Source organism: Thamnophis elegans, chromosome 8, assembly GCF_009769535.1.
Source record: "Thamnophis elegans isolate rThaEle1 chromosome 8, rThaEle1.pri, whole genome shotgun sequence".
NCBI lineage: Eukaryota > Metazoa > Chordata > Lepidosauria > Squamata > Colubridae > Thamnophis > Thamnophis elegans.
The window spans coordinates 56,584,346-56,606,526 of NC_045548.1; the positions used below are offsets into that span (position 1 = coordinate 56,584,346).

Sequence of the window (22,181 nt, forward strand, 5' to 3'; positions counted from 1 at the left end):
GTCGCAGCTATTAAGTGAATCACTGCACTGCAATTGATAAATTAATAACACGGTTGTTATGTGAAACTGGCTTCCCCATTGACTTTGCTTGTTAGAAGATTGCAAAAGGTAATCTCATGACCCCCGGAACATTGTAAACACTGTAAATAAATATAAGTTAATTGCCAAGCATCTGAATTTTGATCACATGACCATGGAGACACTGTAACTGTTGTAAGTGAAATAAGGGTCATAAGTCACTTTTTCCAGTGATGTTGTAACGTTGAATGTTCATTAAATGAACTGTTGTAAGTCAAGGACCACCTGTATAGTATCTCTGACAAAGCCATTGCTTAAATACTTCCAACAAGGGAGAAGCCACCATTTCAAGGGCACCCTCTTCTTTTCTTCACCATCTCTTGTTTTTAGTAATTTTCTCCTAAACTTCTCTGCCATTTCTTATACCAACTGATTCTAGTTTTGTGTCAGGAGTTCTGCTTGATAGCTATTTGAAGATTGTTACCATATCTCCCTTCCCCCGAATCTTCTCTACTTTGGCCTTGTCTTGCAGTACAATACAATACAATAGCAGAGTTGGAAGGGACCTTGGAGGTCTTCTAATCCAACCCCCTGCCTAGGCAGGAAACTTTATACCATTTCAGACAAATGGCTACCCAACATCTTCTTAAAGACTTCCAGTGTTGGGGCATTCACAACTTCTGGAGGCAAGCTGCTCCACTAATCAATTGTTCTAACTGTCAGGAAATTGCTTCTTTCCTTGATTAGTTTCCACCCATTCCTTCTTCTTCTACCCTCAGGTGCCTTGGAGAATAGTTTGACTCACTCTTCTTTGTGGCAACCCCTGAGATATTGGAACACTGCTGGAACACTGCTATCATGTCTCCCCTAGTCCTTCTTTTCATTAAACTAGACATACCCAGTTCCTGCAACTGTTCATATATTTTAGCCTCCAGTCCCCTAATCATCTTTGTTGCTCTTCTCTGCGCTCTTTCTAGAGTCTCCACATCTTTTCTACATTGTAGCGACCAAAACTCAATGCAGTATTCCAAGTGTGGCCTTACCAAGGCATTATAAAGTGGTATTAACACTTCATGTGATCTTGATTCTCTCCCTCTGCTTATGTAGCCTAGAACTGTGTTGGCTTTTTTGGCAGCTGCTGCACACTGCTGGCTCATATTTAAATGCTTGTCCACTAGGACTCCAAGATCCCTCTCACAGTTACTACTATTGAGCATATGTACCTGTGCATTTTGTTTTTCTTGCCTAAATGTAGAACCTTACTCTTTTCACCATTGAATTTCATTTTATTAGATAGCGCCCAATTTTCGAATCTGTCAAGATCCTTCTGTACCTTAAGCCTATCTTCTGGAGTGTTGGTTATTCCTGCCAGCTTGGTGTCATCTGCAAATTTGATGAGTTCCCCATTTATTCCCTTATCCAAATCATTGATGAAGTTGTTGAAGAATACTGGGCCTAAAACAGAGCCTTGGGGTACTCCACTGCATACCTCCCTCCATGTAGATGCAGTTCCATTGAGGACTACATGTTGAGTGCGGTTGGTTAGCCAATTATGAATCCATCTGGTGGTGATGCTGCTTAACATCAAGCAATTACTAACAAGTAATTGCTTGATGTTTATACAAGTATTATGGAGTAAGAACCTTACCAAAATACTATAAGAAAAAGATATTCAAACACTGAAGCTCTATGTTTGGACATATTCACAATATAAAGATAAAATCTCTTTAGCTACCTTTGTAGAATTATGTTATCTAGGAATGAGGATCATTGATGAGCTGGGATTTTAGGAGGAAACAGATGGGGATTGCATTGCCAATCATTTATCCATTTCCCAACTAGCTTTCAAAACTTTTTTTGCGGTCTTTGAAAAGATATAGATATTTATTTTCTGATATAAAGAAAATGATTAGCAAGTAAAAAGAAAAATGCATCTAAACATTAGGAATCAAAGTTTCTTACAGCATTATCAGATAAAATCAGTTCAGTTACCAATTATATATTTTAACTACTGGTCAAACCTGAAAAGTGACCTGAATATTGAGCAATTGTTAAGGCACAAAATTGGGGGTAAACAGCCTTAAATAAAGAAGTTTTTCTAACAGGAGACCTTCATTATTTTAGTTTGCAAATTCCAGAGCAAAGTGTCGCATCTTTCTTTTCCGAGAGCTTCCATACAGGCACTTGTGCCCCGCAAGGTTTCATGCCAAGAGATGATGGAGAAGTTTACCATCTTTTGTTTCCAGGCCATTTTTTTAAAAAAAATTCTTCTTACAGAATCATGTAAGGTGTCAGGCCTGCAGTTATTAGGATCTTTGGCCTGCCACACACTCTATTATTTTCTTATGCTGTTTCATTAGTGTAGTAATTGGGAGGGGGAATAGAAAGGAGTAGAATTGTGGAATTTGTTGTTATCATTCCTTTCTAGTCATCTTTTGTCTCCGCACCTCTGCATCTGAGTGGAACTAGATGGGTGGAAATGCCAGCGTGGGCGAAGAAATTGGACCATGTGATGGATTTATGGGTGTGGGGATAAGATCATGAACTTTCAACTGGGTGAAATCCCAGGATGTTTTTAGATTTGAGATTTTCCACAGATGTGCCAACATGTCTGTCTTATTAAATTGGAACTTTAAGGATAGCTCTGCCTTGGACTCTGATTTAATTCTGCATGATGTTTGGAACGCTGACATAAGGAACATGTTTAGATCACATATTTGCATCAACATGCAAACAATGTATTTAGTTTATTCCTAAGTTGGATGTTATCTCAGGGTCCTAAAGAAGGATTTGGATCTAGTACCGTGATTGTGAACCTATGTTATGCGTGCCCTAAATGACATGCGAAGCCATGTCGCCCGGCATGTGCAGCCTTGCCTGTTTGTCTTCCGGGTTTCTGGCACGCATGCGTGTGATGAGCAGCTGTCCTCTGCACGTGCGGCAGTGCCAAAAACTGGTGTGTGCATGCACGCCGGCTAGCTGATTATTAGGCATGCATTAGGCAAACCTGGAAGTTTGGCTTTTCCGGAGCATGGCCCCAATGACTGTGCACAGCATTTCCACACGACATTTTTGATACTTGGTGCTGAAAAGGTTTGCCATCACTAATCTAGTAGATTAATATTAGCAAATGCAGTTTAAGATTATTAATTTTTTAATGTTCATAATGCTGACTGTAGAAATAATTTTGCAAAATAATATGTTTTCAGTGACATCTGGTGGGCCCAGGGATGGTGGCAGTGTATTTATTCTGGCCCTCTATCTTTTGGAAGCTAAACTATCTTCCAGTAAGTTTTCCGAGTGAAATTCAAAGTACTGACTGTCATCTTTAAAACCCCTACATGCTTTGGGCCTGGTGCCCTCTAATATTTCTTCTAGTGATTTCTGCCCATCTTCCAGGACTGGAAGAGTGGACATCCTGCAGATACCCATTGCTGAAACAGTGTTACCTGGTGGGCCTTGGACATGTACCTTGATGCTTGCCCTGTGAAACAATCTAACCCCCATCCCCAAATTGGGATGGTCCCGACTCTATTGGCTTTCTGGAAGGCTATGAAGAATGGTGTCTTTTCCCAGGCACTGGGGCTAGGATGCTAACAACAGGAGTTTGGCATGGGTGCCCATGATGGATGACTTTGGAGATTGTATTGGACCTCGAGTTGCTTTGCTTATTTTTGCTTTTAATGGAAATTTTTTATTTTGCTTTGTTTTTGCTTGCTCTCTACCCAACGTTTCTTTGAGTAGATGGGCAGCCATATAAATTGGGTGTATATTGCAAGAAAAGCCAGGGGAACAGGTAGTATTAGAAAGAAGGCTAGAAGAAGAACAATAGGAGGAGGAGGAAGATGTAGGCAAGGGGAGATGGTGTGCTCTCTACTAGAATTCAGGGTTTTATGTTAACAACATTGATGGTTGATATCTAATTTATCTAATATTTTTAATGGTCCTGTAGTAGTAGCTTAACTTCAGAATACTATTCTATGTTGTGAAGGATTCCCCCCCCCCACCTTTTTTACTAGGTAGATTAAAACTCTGATACATGGACATTTGGGAAACTTCCTCTTAAAGAAAACCAGATCTATTTGAAAATTCCACAGATCCCTGTGCCCTCCGGTGTGTTCAACATTCCAAGCAGATAGTTTCACTTGTCCAGACAGCATCCCAGTCTTTCAAAAGAGTCTACCCTAAATTCTTTCCTTTTAGTCAGTCAGAGATTGCTATCATGTAAATACTATGGGGAATATTAATCTTTTAATCTTCTCCTGAACAGAATGTATGTGTTTCATTTTTTTTTTAAAAGAAAAGAAAATGAAGAAGGGACAAGAGAGTGGGCAGAAGTTTTTCACATGTTTATTATGGAAATGTACATTTTGATTATGAGAGGTCTTTTCTATGAAGTTAAATTAGTTTAATTCTGTAATTCTTTTATTCCAAAAAGCTGGTTTCTGGGTTTATATTACCCACAAATTTGTTTTGAAAGTGAATCCCTAGAATATGTAATAAAAGCTTTAAAGGTTCTACTTCAGTTCATTTATATCACTACTTAAAATCTTGAGATTCCTATAAATCTATTTTGATGAATGATGAATCTTAGAAAATAGAATGCATTGCCATCGCAGAATAGATAATAAACCAACAATCTCTAGACCATGATCAAGAATGTGTCATACAGAATGTTCATGTTTTTCCCCCTTCCAGCCAAACCAGATTGGCACAAAACTGCATTTTGGAAAGCTGCCCAGGTGTGATGAGATCTACTTCCGTCTTCAACCCATGAACAATTTATTTATTTGTTATAAGCCATTGCAGTGGGAGTGATTCCTGATGGTTGGCAATATAAATAAGCCATAAATGTACAATAGCCTCAGAATATGCAACAATAAAACTGTAAAAACAATAAAAGCATAACAATAATAGAACTAAAATGAAAAAGAAAAGAACAGTTTACAAGCACCACTCCAAACTAGCCACAATAACATTGACTCTGAAGTCCTTTTTTTTACAGCCTTGCAAACCACAACTGCTCTGCCACTTGGGGTAATTCTTCAAAATGGGGACCACTCTAGAAAAATGGTGTCTTTATGCAGGGAGTTGTTATATTTCCCTAATCTGGACCAGCACACAGAACAGTCTACCTCCACCCTATCCAAGCGGTTTACAGAATCAGCATATTGTCCCCAAAAAGTGGAAGTCAAAGCATGTTGTACTTTGTAGGCTAAAACCAATATTTTGAACGATGTCAGAGGAACTATGGAGAGCTACAGCAGTGCCTGCAGTGAAGGACTTATATGGCTGTACCTGTTATCACAGCCGTGATGGCATAGTGGTTAGAACTGCAGGCTACTTTTGCTGACTGCCAGCAGTTTGGCAGTTTGATTCTCACCAGTTCAACTTCCATCCTTCCGAGGTTGGTAAAATGAAGACCCAGATTGTTGGGGGCAATATGCTGATTCTGTAAACTGCTTGGAGAGGGCTGTAAAGCACTGTGAAGTGGTATATAAACCTGAGTGCTATTGCTTGCAATTGCTATCACACACATTAGTATCTAGGCTGCTGCATAATGCAAACTGCAAACTTGGAAGGCAATGCCATATATAGAGCATTGTGATAGTTTAATTGTTGATGAGGGCATGTGTTATGCCAGGGTCTCCTACTCCAGGTGGTGCCTCTTCTGCTTCTTTTATTCATGCTATTTTTTTTAACGTTCTCTGTCTTCTAATCCTGGACGATATGTAAGAAGATTTTATCCTTCTTCTTATTCATCAAGAGTGAATGTTTGTAGAACAAAGTATAAGTACAAAGAGAAAGGACAGCTGGCATTTTGTTACATTTTTCCGTGAGATTTGCAAAAGCTATTTAAAGCTAAATTTAGTTGACATCTACAGTTGATTGGTGCCAATTCAGAAAAAAAATCTATTTTTTGTCTTTTATTAATGGTTGAATTCTGCATACTTTCCAGGAAAACCCCCTCCAATTATTTGTTCTATAATTAACTGCCCCAATAAAATATTTGCTAATATAATGCCATCAACCCAAATTAATATTGGGTTGGCATAATTAGGCTAATACGTGGGAAGCTGGTTACTGTAATCTTTCAAGTATCTTATTACCAACTTTGAAGAATAGTTGTAGCATCGTTTAGAAAACGTTTGTCTTGGCAAATTAAGCCACAACTGCAGTACTAAATTGCAAATGAAAAATTATCTATCATCTATCTATCTATCTATCTATCTATCTATCTATCTATCTATCTATCTATCTATCATCTATCTACACACACACACACACACACACACACACACACCTACACCTACGTATACGTGTACATTATATTGGAAGAAATGTCTGCATTTTATATAAGCATCTATGATCTTTTTATCGTTTGTTACAGCTGATTATAAGGAAAGCTTCAACACCATTGGAAATATTGAAGAAATTGCCTATAATGCTGTTTCATTCACTTGGGATGTTAATGAAGAGGCAAAGGTAAGATCTGCTTAGCAAACAAAATTTAAGGCATTATTTTGCACAGTCGCGGGGAGAAAATAAAGCCAATTGTGTACCACCATAAGCTCTTGAGTAAAAAATACAGACATTGTAATAATGGATATTTTGTTGTTCAAAATACTAATCTAAGATTGCCAATTATTGAGAACTTTTAAATTAGTCTTGTTTAAGTACCAGATGTCAGTGAAGTTATTTTGAAAGTCTGCATGAGGTACTATTTCCTCTTTTATTAAGAATATCAGACCATTTAACTTGAAATTGTCTACATTATATATAGATCAATATTATGTCAAGGTTTTAGGAATGCACAGTTGATTAAAGCATAATAGTTCCATTTATGCCTAAAACTGAAACATAGGTTCAAGCATAACACTAATTTAAAAGCAAATATTATGGCTTAATGAGATGTGTGAGAAAAAAACCCTTGGTGTTCCAATAGTTTCAGTGAATCAGGGTAACTTTTGAGAATGGCATACCATGAAGTAATACTTTCCAGGACTAACAGAACATTGACCTTAGGTCAGGGGTGAAATGCTACCGGTTCATACCAGTTTGCCCAAACCGATAGTAAAATATGCTACCGGTTCGCATGAACCGGTATTTCCGACGATCAGCTGTGATGCGCGATTTATATTAGCTAGAATCATCAGCTTTCCTGCTTTCTAGCTAATCTAAATCGCGTGGCACAGTGGATTCCCCTGTCGCTGTTTGCTTATCTTTGCAGGCATGCTTGGTAACAGGCTCTGCCCACCCGCCTGGACGTCATCACGTCAATTTTGACGCTCTGCGCATGCACAAAAGCTCCTGTGCATGCATGGGTGTGCACTCACATTTGTGAACCGGTAGCAAAGGTAAGTTGATTTCACCCCTGCCTTAGGTGTAGTTGGTATAGGATCAAGAGAATCACTTTTCCCTGACCATGTAATGCTTCTAAAAGCAACACTTACTGAAAAGCATTTATCTGAATCAACTTTGTCATCATCTGGAGATAGCTTCAGTGTTATATTTACAAGGGCAGAAGGTCAACATCTGCAAGATGGCAACCGCTTATTATGATATCAGGATCAGAAGGATGTAGCATGTTGGATGTTCCAAAATACACCCACAATCCTGTAAATTACCAATTGCACTAGTAATATTTGCAGATGAAGGAACAATGCCTCCTGGAATTACTGAGGCAAATATTCCATTGCATAGTATAATTGTATAATTTGCTGGAGAGATATTCTTAATTACCATTCCTGTTTGCTCCTGCAGCATAACCAACATTGATGGTACATTTATAGAATGTGCAACATTTTGGAAGAGTTAAATATTACCTCTTAGTTGTCTCTTCTGCAGGCTAAATATACTCACTTCATTCAATTTTTCACATAGAAACTTGTCTTCAACTGTGGCTCTTCTCTGAACACAAATAGGTTAGGGTCCTCTTCCTTATGATGCACTCTTATACTACGGAGTTACATGTGAATCTGACATCTGCATCATATCAGTCGTTTCTATACAGATAGAATCTTCCACAACCATCTGGAATAATACCATAGGGAAAAAGCTTCCATAGTGCCAGAAATGAGTTGGTAAATCAGATTATATATGTGATACTACTGTGTCCCCAGACACTTCCTTAATTCTCACCATATTCACTGCCCATCTGATTTCTTTTTTGTATCATTATAGTAAAAAATAATTAGGACAATACGTTGCAGTGCATTGACCTTCATGCATTTATAGCAATACCTTAGGATCCCACCCAGTTCATCTGGGATAAATTGTGTGCCTTTTGACTATGATCATAGGGAAGCCATTTTGCAAGTCTCTTGTGTCAAAAGAAACGGTTTCAGGGAATGTCTCCAGCAGGTAACTATTGACATAGAGTTCCTATATTAATTTACTGTGGTAAAATTCAGATTAAATGCATACTGCAGTCAGGGATGGGCTTCAAAATTGTTAGCAAGGGGTTCTCTGCCTGGTTGCTGGGTGGGCGTGGCCATGGCGGTTATGGCCTAGTTGGCCTCCTGTACCATGGCGGGAGGGGGGGAGGTGTTGCTCTCCCTGGGCTCCGAAGGCTTTTCTCAAGCTTCCGAGAGGGCAAAAACGGCCTCCCCAGGCTCTGGAGGCCTGAAACGGATTGTTTCCAGCCTTCCCGAACTTTCGGTAGACCTGTTTCTTTCCCTTCCTGAGACTCCGCACGCACCATGCACTTACCTGCAAAACAGGCCACGTGGGGACTCTTGGCAGGGGCAGGGTGGGCGGGGCCAGCCAGAAGTGGAATTTAGGGGTTCTCCAAACTGCAGAGAATCTTAGCTAGAGGTTCTCCCGAACCCCTGCGAACTCCCAGCAGCCTACTCCTGAGTCTGAAGCTGATTGGTTCACTAGAATAAAATTATCCTTCAGATCTTTAGGTGCTGTAGATTTTCCTAATCTAGTTCAACTGTTTATGTCAGTGAGAAAGAGATGTATATTTCCTTTTCCTAGAATAATCTTCTTAATACAACAATCGTAACAATACATTTTCTGTTAATGATTGACATTTTAAAAAGGTGGATTAAAACTGGAAACTATATTTAAACACAACCATCAAAATATTTATTGGAGAATGCACTTCTTTCAAACACATTTAAAATAAAATGTTTTCCCCAATACACCATGACGTCTTTAAGAAAGGCAGTGTACACACATGATTGAACAGGTGTGTGATCGGCTTTTGCAGCAAATTGAATTTTTATGTAGTTGCTGGGGTGTGGTGCAGGGTTTCAGAAGCTGCTTAAATGAAATGTAAACATTTGTTGTAGACATTGGTATTGAGCTGAAACAAAGGCGTTGAATTTCTCTGGAATTTATAAGGAAAAAAAAAGCTATAAAATCATGCTAACTCTGCACAAAGGACTTGTATTTATTTAATGCCCTACTCTAGCCTGAGTTGAGTATTCCCAAGTAACTACATAACATAAAAACAAACAAACAAATACAGTGGAACCTCCGGTCATGACGGCAATCCGTTCCAGGACTTCGATCGCAACTCGATTTGGTCGTGACCGGAAGCAAGACTGGCTGTGCATGCGCGTACAAAAAATGATGCAGGGAAAATTGCCGCAGGTGTGTTTGATCACCACCCGAGGATGTGTTCGTGACCAGAGTGAAACATTTAGCGGATTTTTTGGTTGGCACCCAATTTGGTCGTGGTCAGAAGGGTTCTTCTGTGCACAACTAGTACTTGAATTTGTTTCACAATATGTTGCTAATAGGATCTTTTTGTGGCATGGAATTCTCTTGAACTAAATATCTGTTCTCTCTCCTATAAATAGGATTCTTATTTTTAAACCATTAGGTTGTTAAGATTATAACTACCATAGCTGTCTTATGCTAGACAAGACTTCAGAGTCTGTGGACATTATTGGTATCCGCCCTTTGAGGTGGACCAGGTCAGGAAACACACTCAGTAATTTTGATATTGGCTATAATAATGGAATCATCAAAACCTGACAGTGTTTTCTTTCCCTTCCTCTTATATCTCAGGAAATTGGGGGGAGAGGGGTCATGAGAAGCTAACCTACATTAGTTCACTGGCATAAATTGTGGTATTTCTCTCTCGTGCCTTTTATTATTCCCTATGGCCATCAATAGCTTTGCAGTATCTTGTACTTCTGCATCTGTTTGGCTAAAACTAGATAAATGTTTGGCTAAAACTAGATAATTGGCTCAGTGGCTAAGATGCTGAGCTTGTCAATCAGAAAGGTCAGCAGCTCGGCGGTTCGAATCCCTAGCACCACGTAACCGAGTGAGCTCCCATTACTTGTCCCAATTTCTGCCAACCTAGCAGTTCGAAAGCATGTAAAAATGCGAGTAGAAAAATAGGAACCACCTTTGGTGGGAAGGTAACAGCGTTCCATGTGCCTTTGGCGTTTAGTCATGCTGGCCACATGACCACGGAGAAGCTTTCGGACAGCGCTGGCTCTTCAGCTTTGAAATGGAGAGGAAGACCTTCCCCTAGAGTTGGGAACGACTAGCACATATGTGCGAGGGGAACCTTTACCTTTACCTAGATAATTGAACAAACCATGAGCTGGATGACTGTATTCAGCAGAGCAAGAAAATACTTGATCTTAGATTGTTCACTTTATCTAGGATCTGTTATCTGCATCCAAATATTTGTTTCCTGTGTTGTGTCCTTAAAAGAGAATTCTCCTAATCTCAACCAGGGTGTGTTCCCTGCTGCATTGATGATCACTTGAGATGGGGACTTCTTGGTTAACGGCAATGAGACAACGTCTTCCTCTCTGGAAAAATGCAGTTGGTCGCCACATTGGCAATTTTGATGGTACTATACATTCAGACAATTTTATAGCAATATGACCCAAAGACAAATGTATTACAGATGTTCCTTGCCTTATGACTGCAATTGGGATCAGAATATCTGTTGCTAAGCAAGGTGTTTGTTAAGTGAGTAGCGCTAATTTACAAACTTTTTTCCCTGGTGGTTAAGCAAATCACTGAAGTTGTTAAGTGAATTGTGTGGTTGTTAAACGAATCTGGCTTTCCCCCATTGATTTTATTAGTTGGAAGACCCCTAGGAAGATATGAAAATGTCAGGCATGTGACCCTGGGATACTGCAGCTGTCATAAATACACGCTAGTTCTCAAGCACTCAAATTTTGATCATTTGACCACAGGGATGCTGCAATGATCATTAAAACCAGTCATAAGTCACTTTTTTCAGTGCCATCATAACTTCAAACTGTCATTGAATGAATGGTCATAAGTTGAGGACTACCTGTCAAGAGCTTGTTGCACCATCACTCTTAGTAGTTTATGTAGATTTTATTTTTCTTTTACTTAACTATTTTGGAATTTTTAAAACTAAAACTTCCTTCTTCCTGTGAAACAAGTTTTGATTATATCGTTTCTTGCTGTTCCAGTATAATTTTAAGGAGAGTTCTGTGGAAGTCTTCGCAAAACTTTATTAGAGCATGCATGAGAAGCTTCTAGGAAATGTTATGCAGGTGTGGTGGTACAGATAAATTTCTTGATTCAGTTCCAATCAAACTCCAGTTAAAGGGAGGTGAGATGAGAGGATGAGCACTAGAGGAAACATTGCTGGAGGAGATAAGCATCTAGTCTGAATGGAATGAGAAAGCTTTTCTTCCTAAACCACTCTCTATGCCTGTGGTGTCTCCTGAATGTACTGGACTACAACCGCTATAATTCCTACCTACCAGCAGGGGTGGGTTCCTGCCAGTTCTAACCTCTTCTATAGAAGAGGTTCCACAAATCTACCATGCCGTTTAGAACCGGTTCCAGTTCCCTCCCCCCACCCGTCCACACTACACTTCCCCTCCCGCCGCTCACTGATTGGCTGGCTCACCAATCGCCTTGCTCGCCTCTAAGAGTCCTATCTAAACCTTAAAGTCTTAAAGCTTTCAAGTTTGAACACCCCTGGGGTTTTTTTTCTAAAAGGTTAGGGGTGCAAGGGTCTTGTAACTTGACAGCTTTGAGACTTGCGTGTTTCAAATGCCAGAGTTTCTGAGCCAACATTTTGGTTGCTAAGCAAGAGTGTTGTTAAGTGAGTTTCACCACATGTCACAAGTTGGCCACGCCCACTCAGTCACATGGCTGGCAAGCCACTCCCACTCGGTCACATGGCTGGCAAGCCACTCCCACTCGGTCACATGGCTGGCAAGCCACTCTCACAAAGCAGGCCACACCTATAGAAGAGGTTCTAAAAAATTTGAAACCCACCACTGCCTACCAGAGATGGGTGGGAGAGGAGATATACTCCCATCACCTCTGTTGCCAGTGCAGGAGAGTCACCTATCCTCCATAGCAATTTTGTAAAACTATAAACATGGGCATCTGAAGAACCTTAATTTAAGCACAGTGCCATTTTGGAAAAAAAAATACTCGTTTTCGTTATTTACAGTATTTGTTTCATGGTATATCATAGATATTTTAATTGTTATTGAATTGTATAGTTTCCAAGCTGCGAAGTGTTGCTAGATTTTGGCGAGGTACAAAATATTACCAAGTCTTGAAACCATGATACTGGTCCTCAGTAAACTTCTGAGAATTTGCTAGATGCTGGTACCAACCCTAGTTACTAAGCTGGTACTTACTTAACAGCTATTGAATATCATCTTTAAGGTCATCTCCATACTCTTCTATTGGTTGCTATATGGACTGTGCTACTCCTTTCGGCCCAGTCTGCTCCAGGCCAAATGCTCACTGAGACTTTTTTCGTGCATCAGAAGGACACTTTTTGAGACTATGCATGCATTTTGATTCTAAGTTCTAACCCTACAGACAGCCAAGAGTAGTTACCAAATTGTAATTCTTATTGAAACAGGAGGCGAGAGTTATGAAATGCATGCCTGGAGATTAGTCATCATACTTACGTATTGTTTCAATTTAATTGAAACTTCTGTAGGTTTTTTCCTTCTGGCCCATCCTATCTATTCTACTCAAAGAAAGAAAAAATAGAGCTTTCAAACTCAAAAAAACCTCTAGACTAAAAATGTTTGCACAAGCAGGTTGTTCTCAACCTAATGACCACAATTGGGACCAGAACTCCCATCACTAAGCGCTGCTGTCCTTAAGTGAGTCATCACATGTCTGTGCTGATTTTACATCCTTTTTTGCCATGGCCAGTAGGCAAATCACATGGTGTTGAGCAAATCCAGCTTCCCCTTGACTTTTCTTGTTAGAACCTGGCAGGGAAAATTGCAAATGGCAATCAAATGTGCTGCCCCACTCACACAAACACACATACATGTAAGTGTGGTTTAGAGAGTTTATTAATGTTCACCAGCAATTCCCTTCACCCAGCCTCAGAACTGTCCCAAATAACTCCAGCCACAAGCAGGCCAAAAGGTTAGTCCACAAGGCAATGGCCAACAGTCCATAAAACAATGGAAAATTACTCCAACAAAGAAGTCCACCAAGCCAAATTGAAGTACACCCACAGGAGCTCACTTGACAAGAGAAGTTCAGCGTTTCCAAAGTCTAGCAGGAAGCACCAGGAACAAATACACACAGCCAGAAACCAAACACATTCCCAGCAACGCCTCCCTCTGTCTGCTGTTGATAAATAGCTTTCCGGTGCAGGCCATCAAAACAGGCGGCACCTTCTCCCAAGTAATCTGCAGATCTCCATTGCTCTTGTCTCTTCTCTGCCCTGCGTGCTCTTGGATCCATCACAGAAGTCAGCTCCTCCCCCTCATCTTCACCAACCATCCACCCCTACAATCACCATGGAATTTATGTGATGTATAACTCTACAACTGTTATAAATACGTACTGGTTGCCAAGTACCCAAAAATCTGATGATGTGACTGCAGGGATGTTGTGACAGTTGTAATTGTGAGGACCAGTTGTAAGTTGCTTTTTTTCAGTGCCATCATAATTTGAATAGAGGCTAAATGAAAGGTTGCAGTCGAAAACTACTTGTAATTGATTAAAGCATTTGTGAAAAGATACATGATAATTCAAGAGTCATGTTTGCAAGCTTTATTTTTCCTTCGCTCAATCTTTACTCATGATCTCGAGGCAGTAGGTGCAATGCTTTATTCCATCCCAGTGTACTTGTTTAGCAAGATAATATGCTTTTGTGGTCTTTGCTGCTTTTCCTTCAAACTTCTCTCCTTCCGTAGCATCCATATAGCATTTGGTGCTGTAAATCTACTCTTCTCTCTTGAACTTCTTGTTGCTGGAGTTACAAAAAAAAGCACATGATACCAGAGTGTTGCTGAAAGATAGTTTATTTTCCAGATAATTGATGATGGGTTGTTCATTTTTCAGAAGCAACTGCCACTGCAGCACGATCATCCAAACCACAAAGCTAAACAAAAATTAAAAACAGACTCAGGGAATTGAGTAATGCTGATTTCACATGCTTGCAAATTGCCTTTCCATAATTAAATATAAATCTTCTCAGTGTGGGTTCAGAAGGAGGGTAATTGGATGGTGTACTGAGCATGAAACCTTTCCAAAAAACATTGATTCCCCCCCACCTTCTTTCTATTCCACTTTCCTCTGTGTGCTATAAGGAAGAACATGACATTAATACTGATATGACAGGCACACATCACGAATGTGCCTCTCTTGATTGTTTAAGAGATCTGATATACAGTGTGTAGGGTCAGAAGAGGAATATTCTAATGTTCTGAATGATAATCTGTGTAACATATTTTGCATCATCCCTCTTCTTCGGTACATCTCTGTCAATATAATTTACTACAACTGAATTTATTTCTTTAATTCAGTCTTCCCAGCTTATAACCTCCAAAGGTCTTGTGTAAATCAGTTTTGCACTGTAGACTTTTAATGTCAGGAATCAACAAGGCACTTGTTAGAACGAATCCACTTTGTGATGTACAGACATGGTGATACCTCTAAGCTAGATTTGATGATAGAAAGGCAATAAAACTTACATTTTTTAACTTTTGAGTCCAATTAAAGGAGGTAACTAAAGTCATAGTTCCTCTATTCTCCCCCGCCCCCCACCTCAAGATACTTTGAAAATACTGGGGGGAAAACTGAACTTGAAAAACATGTTATGTCATATTTTCTGGAGGTGTTCTTTTTTAAGAATCCAGTGACTAAATTTCTGCTAACAAAGGGAATATTGTTCTGCATTGCATCCATTGTCAGAGATGCATAATGAAGCTTATCAACAGCTATCAATAGACAGACAATAGTGCTGTGGAAGACATCAAGGGGTGGGGGCAACAGAACAGCACTGCCACCCCCTTTCATACATGTTCTAAATTCTGTGTGCTGAAGGTGCCTGAGGAGTTTATATTAAGACAGGGAGCGCTGCTCATTGCTTAATCTGAATCTGTCATGTTTTCCCCAGCAACTTTCGTAGCAGTTAAAGTTCAACCATGTAGTTCATAAGCATGGAGTTCCTGAGATACCATCAAGAATAGAAATGCTGCTGTGTTTTTAGTTCGGTCAAGTAAACAAGCTGAGCTGACTTCACCCTAAATTACTGGGCAGTACTATCTACTTGGTGATCAGATGATTGCTGCTAAATTCTCTGTGCAAAGCTTTTTCACTCTGTAGTCTATTAAACCAAGCTCTCTTTTCCTTTAGTCTTCTTTTTCTGAATGAATTCAACAACAGTGAATTGTTGTTGTCCAAGAGTGTCCAAGAAAATGTTGCATGAGTTGATTGTATTATCTCAGTATTATCGATACTTAAACTGATAGAAGGTATCAGGATTAAACTCCATGGACAACTGAGAGGTTCCTAATGCATCACAATAAGCCAGTGATGGATAACTTTTGATGGCCCCGAGCTGTGTTTAACATTTCTGGAGAGACTAATGGGAATAGTGTCTAGACAGGTCCCAGCATTTAGTCAATCATGATTGATCTCAAAATGTAAGGGTCATACCTGATTACTATTTTAATAGCCCTGTTGGCCAGTCTGGAAAATTGAAAAATATTCCAGGAGGAGGAAATAGAAAATGACTTTTGTAATTTTGCCAAGAAAATTTATACTGATACATTTATAAAGTAATCAGAAATTGAGATTTATTTGATGGAGTATGTACCTACAGTCGCAAATCAAAAGACAACATTGCATTAAGACTAGGACATAATTTTTTCTAGATATTTGTGGGAAATTATTAACTTTTTAAACTGTGTTAAGTCTACCTTAATTTTTATGAATTTCTTGCCTTCAAATGCTTTTTTAGTTTTCCAGAGGAAGCCCCTGGAAGCCACAAAGAAAGGATTATAGACCACATATTTTACTAGGGCTATAAATTGTCCCCAGAATTTATCTATATAATAGCCAATTATAACCAATTTTATTTATTGTAGACAATATTTAGCTAAATGTACAATGGTTTTAAGATGGGTTCTTCACTATATATAGCCAGTATATTTTGTCTGGAATTCCCTTAGCATATGGAATTGGTCTGGCCTGACTTTGTTGACTTCTCATCCCTTCTTAAAGATTACACCTAAAATCATTTTTCACGCAAAGATGCATCCTACAAGAACATATAACTTTTTCCCTCTGAGGCACTCATTACAGAAGTCATAGCAAAAGTCAATATTCTCAGAGTATCATCATTTCCCAAGATTAGATTATCAGACAGAAAAAGCAGAGTCTTTTTCGCAACAGTATGATTCTGAAATAATCTGCTTGAAGACTCATGTCATGGAGCTCTTAGCAACATTTATTAAAATTTGTAAAATCCATCTTTTACTTTAAAGAATTCTTCTGCTGTTTCCTGTTGTCATAAGATTTTTTGGTTTTAAGATTATTGATAAGAGGAAAGTTATGCAATGATTTGTTTTGTTATTAAATTTTAGAACATGGTCAGCGCCAGAGTTCCTCCAAAATTGTGTCCAGTTTGCAGAGTTTAATGTGCTAGAAGGGGAAAGGTATAGATAGATAGATAGATAGATAGATAGATAGATAGATAGATAGATAGATAGATAGATAGATAGATAGATAGATCGATAGATAGAAAGAATACATTTATTATATTTAATACTTGATTCAGATTTTTATTTAGTTTTGGCACTGATTCTGCCCTCCTTTTAGAAATTGGCTCCCATTATATAAAGCACGGTTGTCAAACTCAATTTCATTGAGGGCCGCATCAGGATTATGTTCACCTCAAGGGCTGGGGGGACCTTGGCCAGCTTGACATCACTCAGGTTGGGGCGCCTGTGGTGGCCCAAACGCTCTGCCAGCGAAAACGGGCTCCTGATCTCTGTTTTCGGCTGTGACAGCCTTGTGCAACCCTCTACCAGCAAAAACGGTGTTCATGAGGGCTGTGTGCAGCCCTTCCGAGCTCCGTATTTGCTGCCAGAGGCACCATGGGCTGGTCCTTCACTGTTTCCAGGATGGCCCCATGGACCAGATCTAAGCTGAATAGGGCCCACGGGCCTTGAGTTTGACACCCTTCTTCTAAAGGTATATTTGCCCTGCATCACAGAAAGATTGCTGCTGACCTAGACATAGGTTCATGCGCTAACTAGTAGTAGTAACTAATTAGTAGACAAATTTTAATAAAACAACAGGAAATTATCCACAGAAATATATGTATCTTTTCTAATGCCAAATCTTACACTAATAAAACCTATGACACCAAGCAGCTCAAGCTGGCCTGAAACCTCTACTTACTATTCAAGTCCTACAAGGGAATGAATATTGTTTATTCAGTTGGTTTTAAAACCTTATGTACAGTTGACAATTTTGTAGGGCAGCAGGCACCATCAGCAGGTTGATGATGGTGACTATTTTTGTAGTTTCGTTCCCCTGGGGAACAATGAGTTTCAAGAAACTATTGTGAAAGAGAGAGGAGAAGAATTTCATATATTGATTTCTGCGACTGAGACTTGCACTACTGTAATTTTATTGATTCTAACACTTCACTTGTCTAACAGGTATTTTAACTGAGCTGAACAAACCATTTTGCCAGATTAGTTCCATTTCTTGAAAAGAACTGTAAATGAAGTAATAATTAAGTAAAGCAACTCACGTGGATGTCTGTTGATACGGAAGAAAATTTCTCAAGGGGAGCTCCAAATGGAACTTGAAATATGAAATAGAGCTTGCAGGTCGTTCTGTGTGGAAAAGTGTATCTGTGTAAACCTCTATCTTTTCAACCCTATCAGATTTTCATCACAGTGAACTGCCTAAGCACAGATTTCTCTTCTCAAAAAGGAGTCAAGGGTCTTCCTTTGATGATTCAGATCGACACATACAGTTACAACAATCGCAGCAATAAGCCCATTCATCGGGCCTTCTGCCAAATCAAGGTTTTTTGTGACAAGGTAAGATCATATATTTCTCAATTATGACATAACTGGGAGAGCAAACCTTTTTTCCTTCTTCAGTTAATTATTCGTTTTCTAGATTCGGTTTTTATCACCGTTTATGTCTACAAGTCCTTTTCATTTTAGCTTTGTTTCCATTTCTTTCATTCTTTCTTTGCTATTGAGTATTTCAATGATAGCAGCAAGCGGGGAACTTAGGTGGGATAACATTTTATATTCCAGAATCCCCTAAAAGTTCTGTCACTCACAACTCTGAAGGGCAAATGACAACCTCTATGAAAAAATGGTTCCATGTGGTTAACGGCAGTCTTTCCCTCACACAATTTTATTTATTTATTATTGACTGAGTCCTAACTCCTGGTTATTGCAAGAAGGCCCTACTGTTTTCAGAAGTGATTTCAGAAATAGTTTGCCATTCCCTTCTTCCTATGTCTGAGACAAAATGACTAGCGCAAGTCAGTGGTAGGATTCAAATTTTTTTTACTACTGGTTCTGTGGGCATGGCTTTGTGGGCGTGGGTTTGTGGGCGTGGGTTTGTGGGCATGGTAGGGAAGGATACTGCAAAATCCCCATTCCCTCCCCATTCCTGGGGGAAGGATACTGTAAAATCTCCATTCCCTCCCCACCTCACTAACCTGCTTTGCAGCTTCGTTTGTCTGTTCAGGTCAACAAAAAAAGATCAGCTGGGAGGCAGCGGGAGCAGGGCCAGCCTATTTGCCGGTTCTCTGAACTACTCAAAATTTCCGCTATAGTTTCTCCAGAACCTGCCAGAACTGGCTGAATACCACCTCTGGCGCAAGTGACCCAGCTAGCTTTGTGTCTAGGGAAAGACTAGAACTCATTGTCTCTCAGTTTCTAGTCTGATGCCTTAAACATTGCTCCAAACTGGATCCCAATAACAGTTGAGACCTGGAAACAAACAAACAATTAAATATTTGGCTACAGATTTAAAATTAAAATTAGCCTTTTTTGACCCATTGCTGGAAGTACAATATCCAGAACTCAGAGCTGGGAGTTATAGATTATAGTCTTAATTTGGAGTACACCGTTAGAAGTTAGTCAAAGGAAGATATCTAGGAGAGTCCTGGAGAATACAGGTAGTCCTTGACTTATGACCACAATTGGGACTAGAACTTCCATTGCCAAGTGAAATGTTGTTAAGTGAATCACGCCCAATTTTTTTGACCTTTTTTGCCATGGTGGTTAAGTGAATCGCTGTGGTTGTTAAGTGAATTGTGCCATTGTTAAGTAAATCTGGCTTCCCTCGTTGACTTTGCTTGTTGGAAGGCAGCTGTGATCATGTGACCCGAGGATGCTATAGACCAGTGTTTCTCAACCTTGGCCACTTGAAGATGTCCGGACTTCAACTTCCAGAATTCCCCAGCCAGCATTCGCATTCGCTGGCGGGGGAATTCTGGGAGTTGAAGTCCGGACATCTTCAAGTGGCCAAGGTTGAGAAACACAGCTATAGACATTGTAAATACATGCCAGTTGCCAAGCTCCCATTTGATCATATGGTCATAGGGACACTGTGACTGTCATAAGTAATGACAATCAGTTGCAAGTCACTTTTTTCAGCACCGACCTACCTTCAAACAGTCCCTGAAGGAATGGTTGTTAAGTCAACGACTAACTATAAGTAGACATTTCATGAAAGCCAGTTTAGAACTCTACTGGCAGACAACTGGGAAAGGATTCCTATTATAAAACTAAAGTCCTGGAATAGGACATATACAATTGGATTGATCTCTGAAGCATTAAAGCAAATGAGATGGAACGTGATGAAATCCAAGAGAAAAAAAATGGTAAAAAGTAGATAAAGTAGGACAAGTTTCAAAAGGAGATAGCTAAAACCAGGAATCTGGTAGCACCTTTTAAGGTTAACGGATTTTATTAAAAGGGATAAGTTTGACTCTGTTGCTAAGTGACTATTTTTTATTATGGTCAGAATCATTGGAATCATGTATGGAATTACACGAAAATTTCATTCCATCTCATTCATATGTGTAGGACATCTAATTGTGCAGCAGTGTTGATTGTTCAGGTATTAATACTAAAATATTTCTTATAAGCAATATATTATTTTAATACAAACTTCTCAGTGTGGCTTCCTTCAAATTCTTACTGAAGCCACTACTTATAACAAGTATTTTTAAGCTACTGCTTAGCTTAAAAAAACCTGTCCGCTTATCAGTTTAATAGAATTTTTGAATAGGATTTTAATAATAATTTATTTCCCAAGGCTATTGGAAGTTTTCTATTCTAATATCATCATAGAATATTTTATGAAAGGTAGAAGTTCTGCCTGAGCGAGTTATTTGCTCACTATTTAGAGTAAATAAAGAAAACTGCAAATACAAACTGAATATTTTTTATTATTAACTTATAAAACTTAAACCATATAGTAATGCTATTTTCTTTCCGTTTCTTTGGCAAAAAAAGATAAAATGAACTGGCAACAATAATTTCAAGACACTGATATTTCAATTAAATCAGATATTTCCATTAAATTATTAATTATATTACATAGCATTACATTCTGCTATTTTTTTTATGGAGCACTTAGAACAAATTGACATTTAAAAAAGAAATAATACAATTGGTAAAAAGAAAAAAAATACAGATTAACAAACCAGTGCAAAATACATTGCAAATGAATCAACAATTGACATTCTTAAAATTATTTTAGAAATAGTAAAGAGCCCTTTTGTAGTTAAGGCATCAGGCTAGAAATTGGGAGATGGTGAGTTCTAGTCCCACTTTAGGCACAAAGCCAGCTAAATGACCCTGAGCCAGCCACTTTTTTTCAGCCCCAGGAAGAAGGAAATGGCAAGCCATTTCTGAAAAACCTTGCCAAGAAAACTGCAGGGACTCCAGACACCATTAAATGGAAGGGGAAAAATGGTAACAAGGAAATCAGATAGCTCTTGGTTCTTTACACTGTTGTCAAAAAAGAGGAAGTGTAGCACCCCAACACGCACACATGCACACACACAAACACAGAGAGAGAAGGAGGGAGAGAGAGAGAGAGAGGGAGGATATGGTCATGTTCATATTGTGTAAATGTGCAAATGAAGACAAAGATTTCTTACAATTCAAAGAGAAATACAACTAATTTCACCAATGGTGGGAAAGACTGAGATCCATCTATGAGTTCAATCTTGCTCTACTGTCTACGTGTTTTGCCCTAGGGTGTGACTTTAAAATCCTCTGTTCTCTCCTTTTTTATTAGTTTGTTTTTAAACTAAACTTGGATTGGGCAGCCTTTCAAAAGGATGCCTTGAAATAGAGGACTATTTTTTTTCAGAGTAAGATAGTTCTCTGCAAAGTATAACATCACTTGATCTCCACCAGAGGAATGCTTGTTCATATATTTCTCTATTAGATATTATTTTATCCCTTATAATCCCAAGACTCTTGGCACTGCTTAGGGGTATTCAGAAGTTGGAAGTTTGTTGATAGCCAATATGTTATGAAAAGGCCTGTTGGGATACCATTGGACATTACATCCCAGTCCAGCAATTTTACTCTGCCCACAGAGGAAAAAATAATAATAGCTGAGATCTGGTTGCTAAGCAATGAAAACTCATAAGATGCAGTAGCGGATGGGGTGGGGAGAAGGCATGACAGAGTAGTAGAGCAATATAAGGCTATCCAAGCTATCTCATTAGCTCACAGAATAGAACAGAACAGAAAAGAACAAAACAGAACAGTATAGAATTCTTTATTGTCCAATTGTGATTGGACACACAAGAAATTTGTCTTTGGTGCATATACTCTCAATGTACTGTATGTACATAAAGAAAAATAAAATAGAATATATTCATCAAGAATCATAAGATACAACACTTAGTGATAGTC

General features: G+C 39.0%; 1 protein-coding gene across 1 annotated transcript in view; it reads left to right on the top strand.

Annotated features, from left to right (window-relative positions):
• GRHL2 (grainyhead like transcription factor 2) overlaps positions 1–22,181 on the top strand; it is an 86,835-nt gene that overhangs the window by 31,850 nt on the left and 32,804 nt on the right. Inside the window, exons 8-9 of the mRNA XM_032222286.1 lie at positions 6,410–6,504; positions 18,159–18,317. Coding sequence (XP_032078177.1) covers positions 6,410–6,504; positions 18,159–18,317 — 254 coding nt within the window. The remainder of the gene's footprint in view (positions 1–6,409; positions 6,505–18,158; positions 18,318–22,181) is intronic.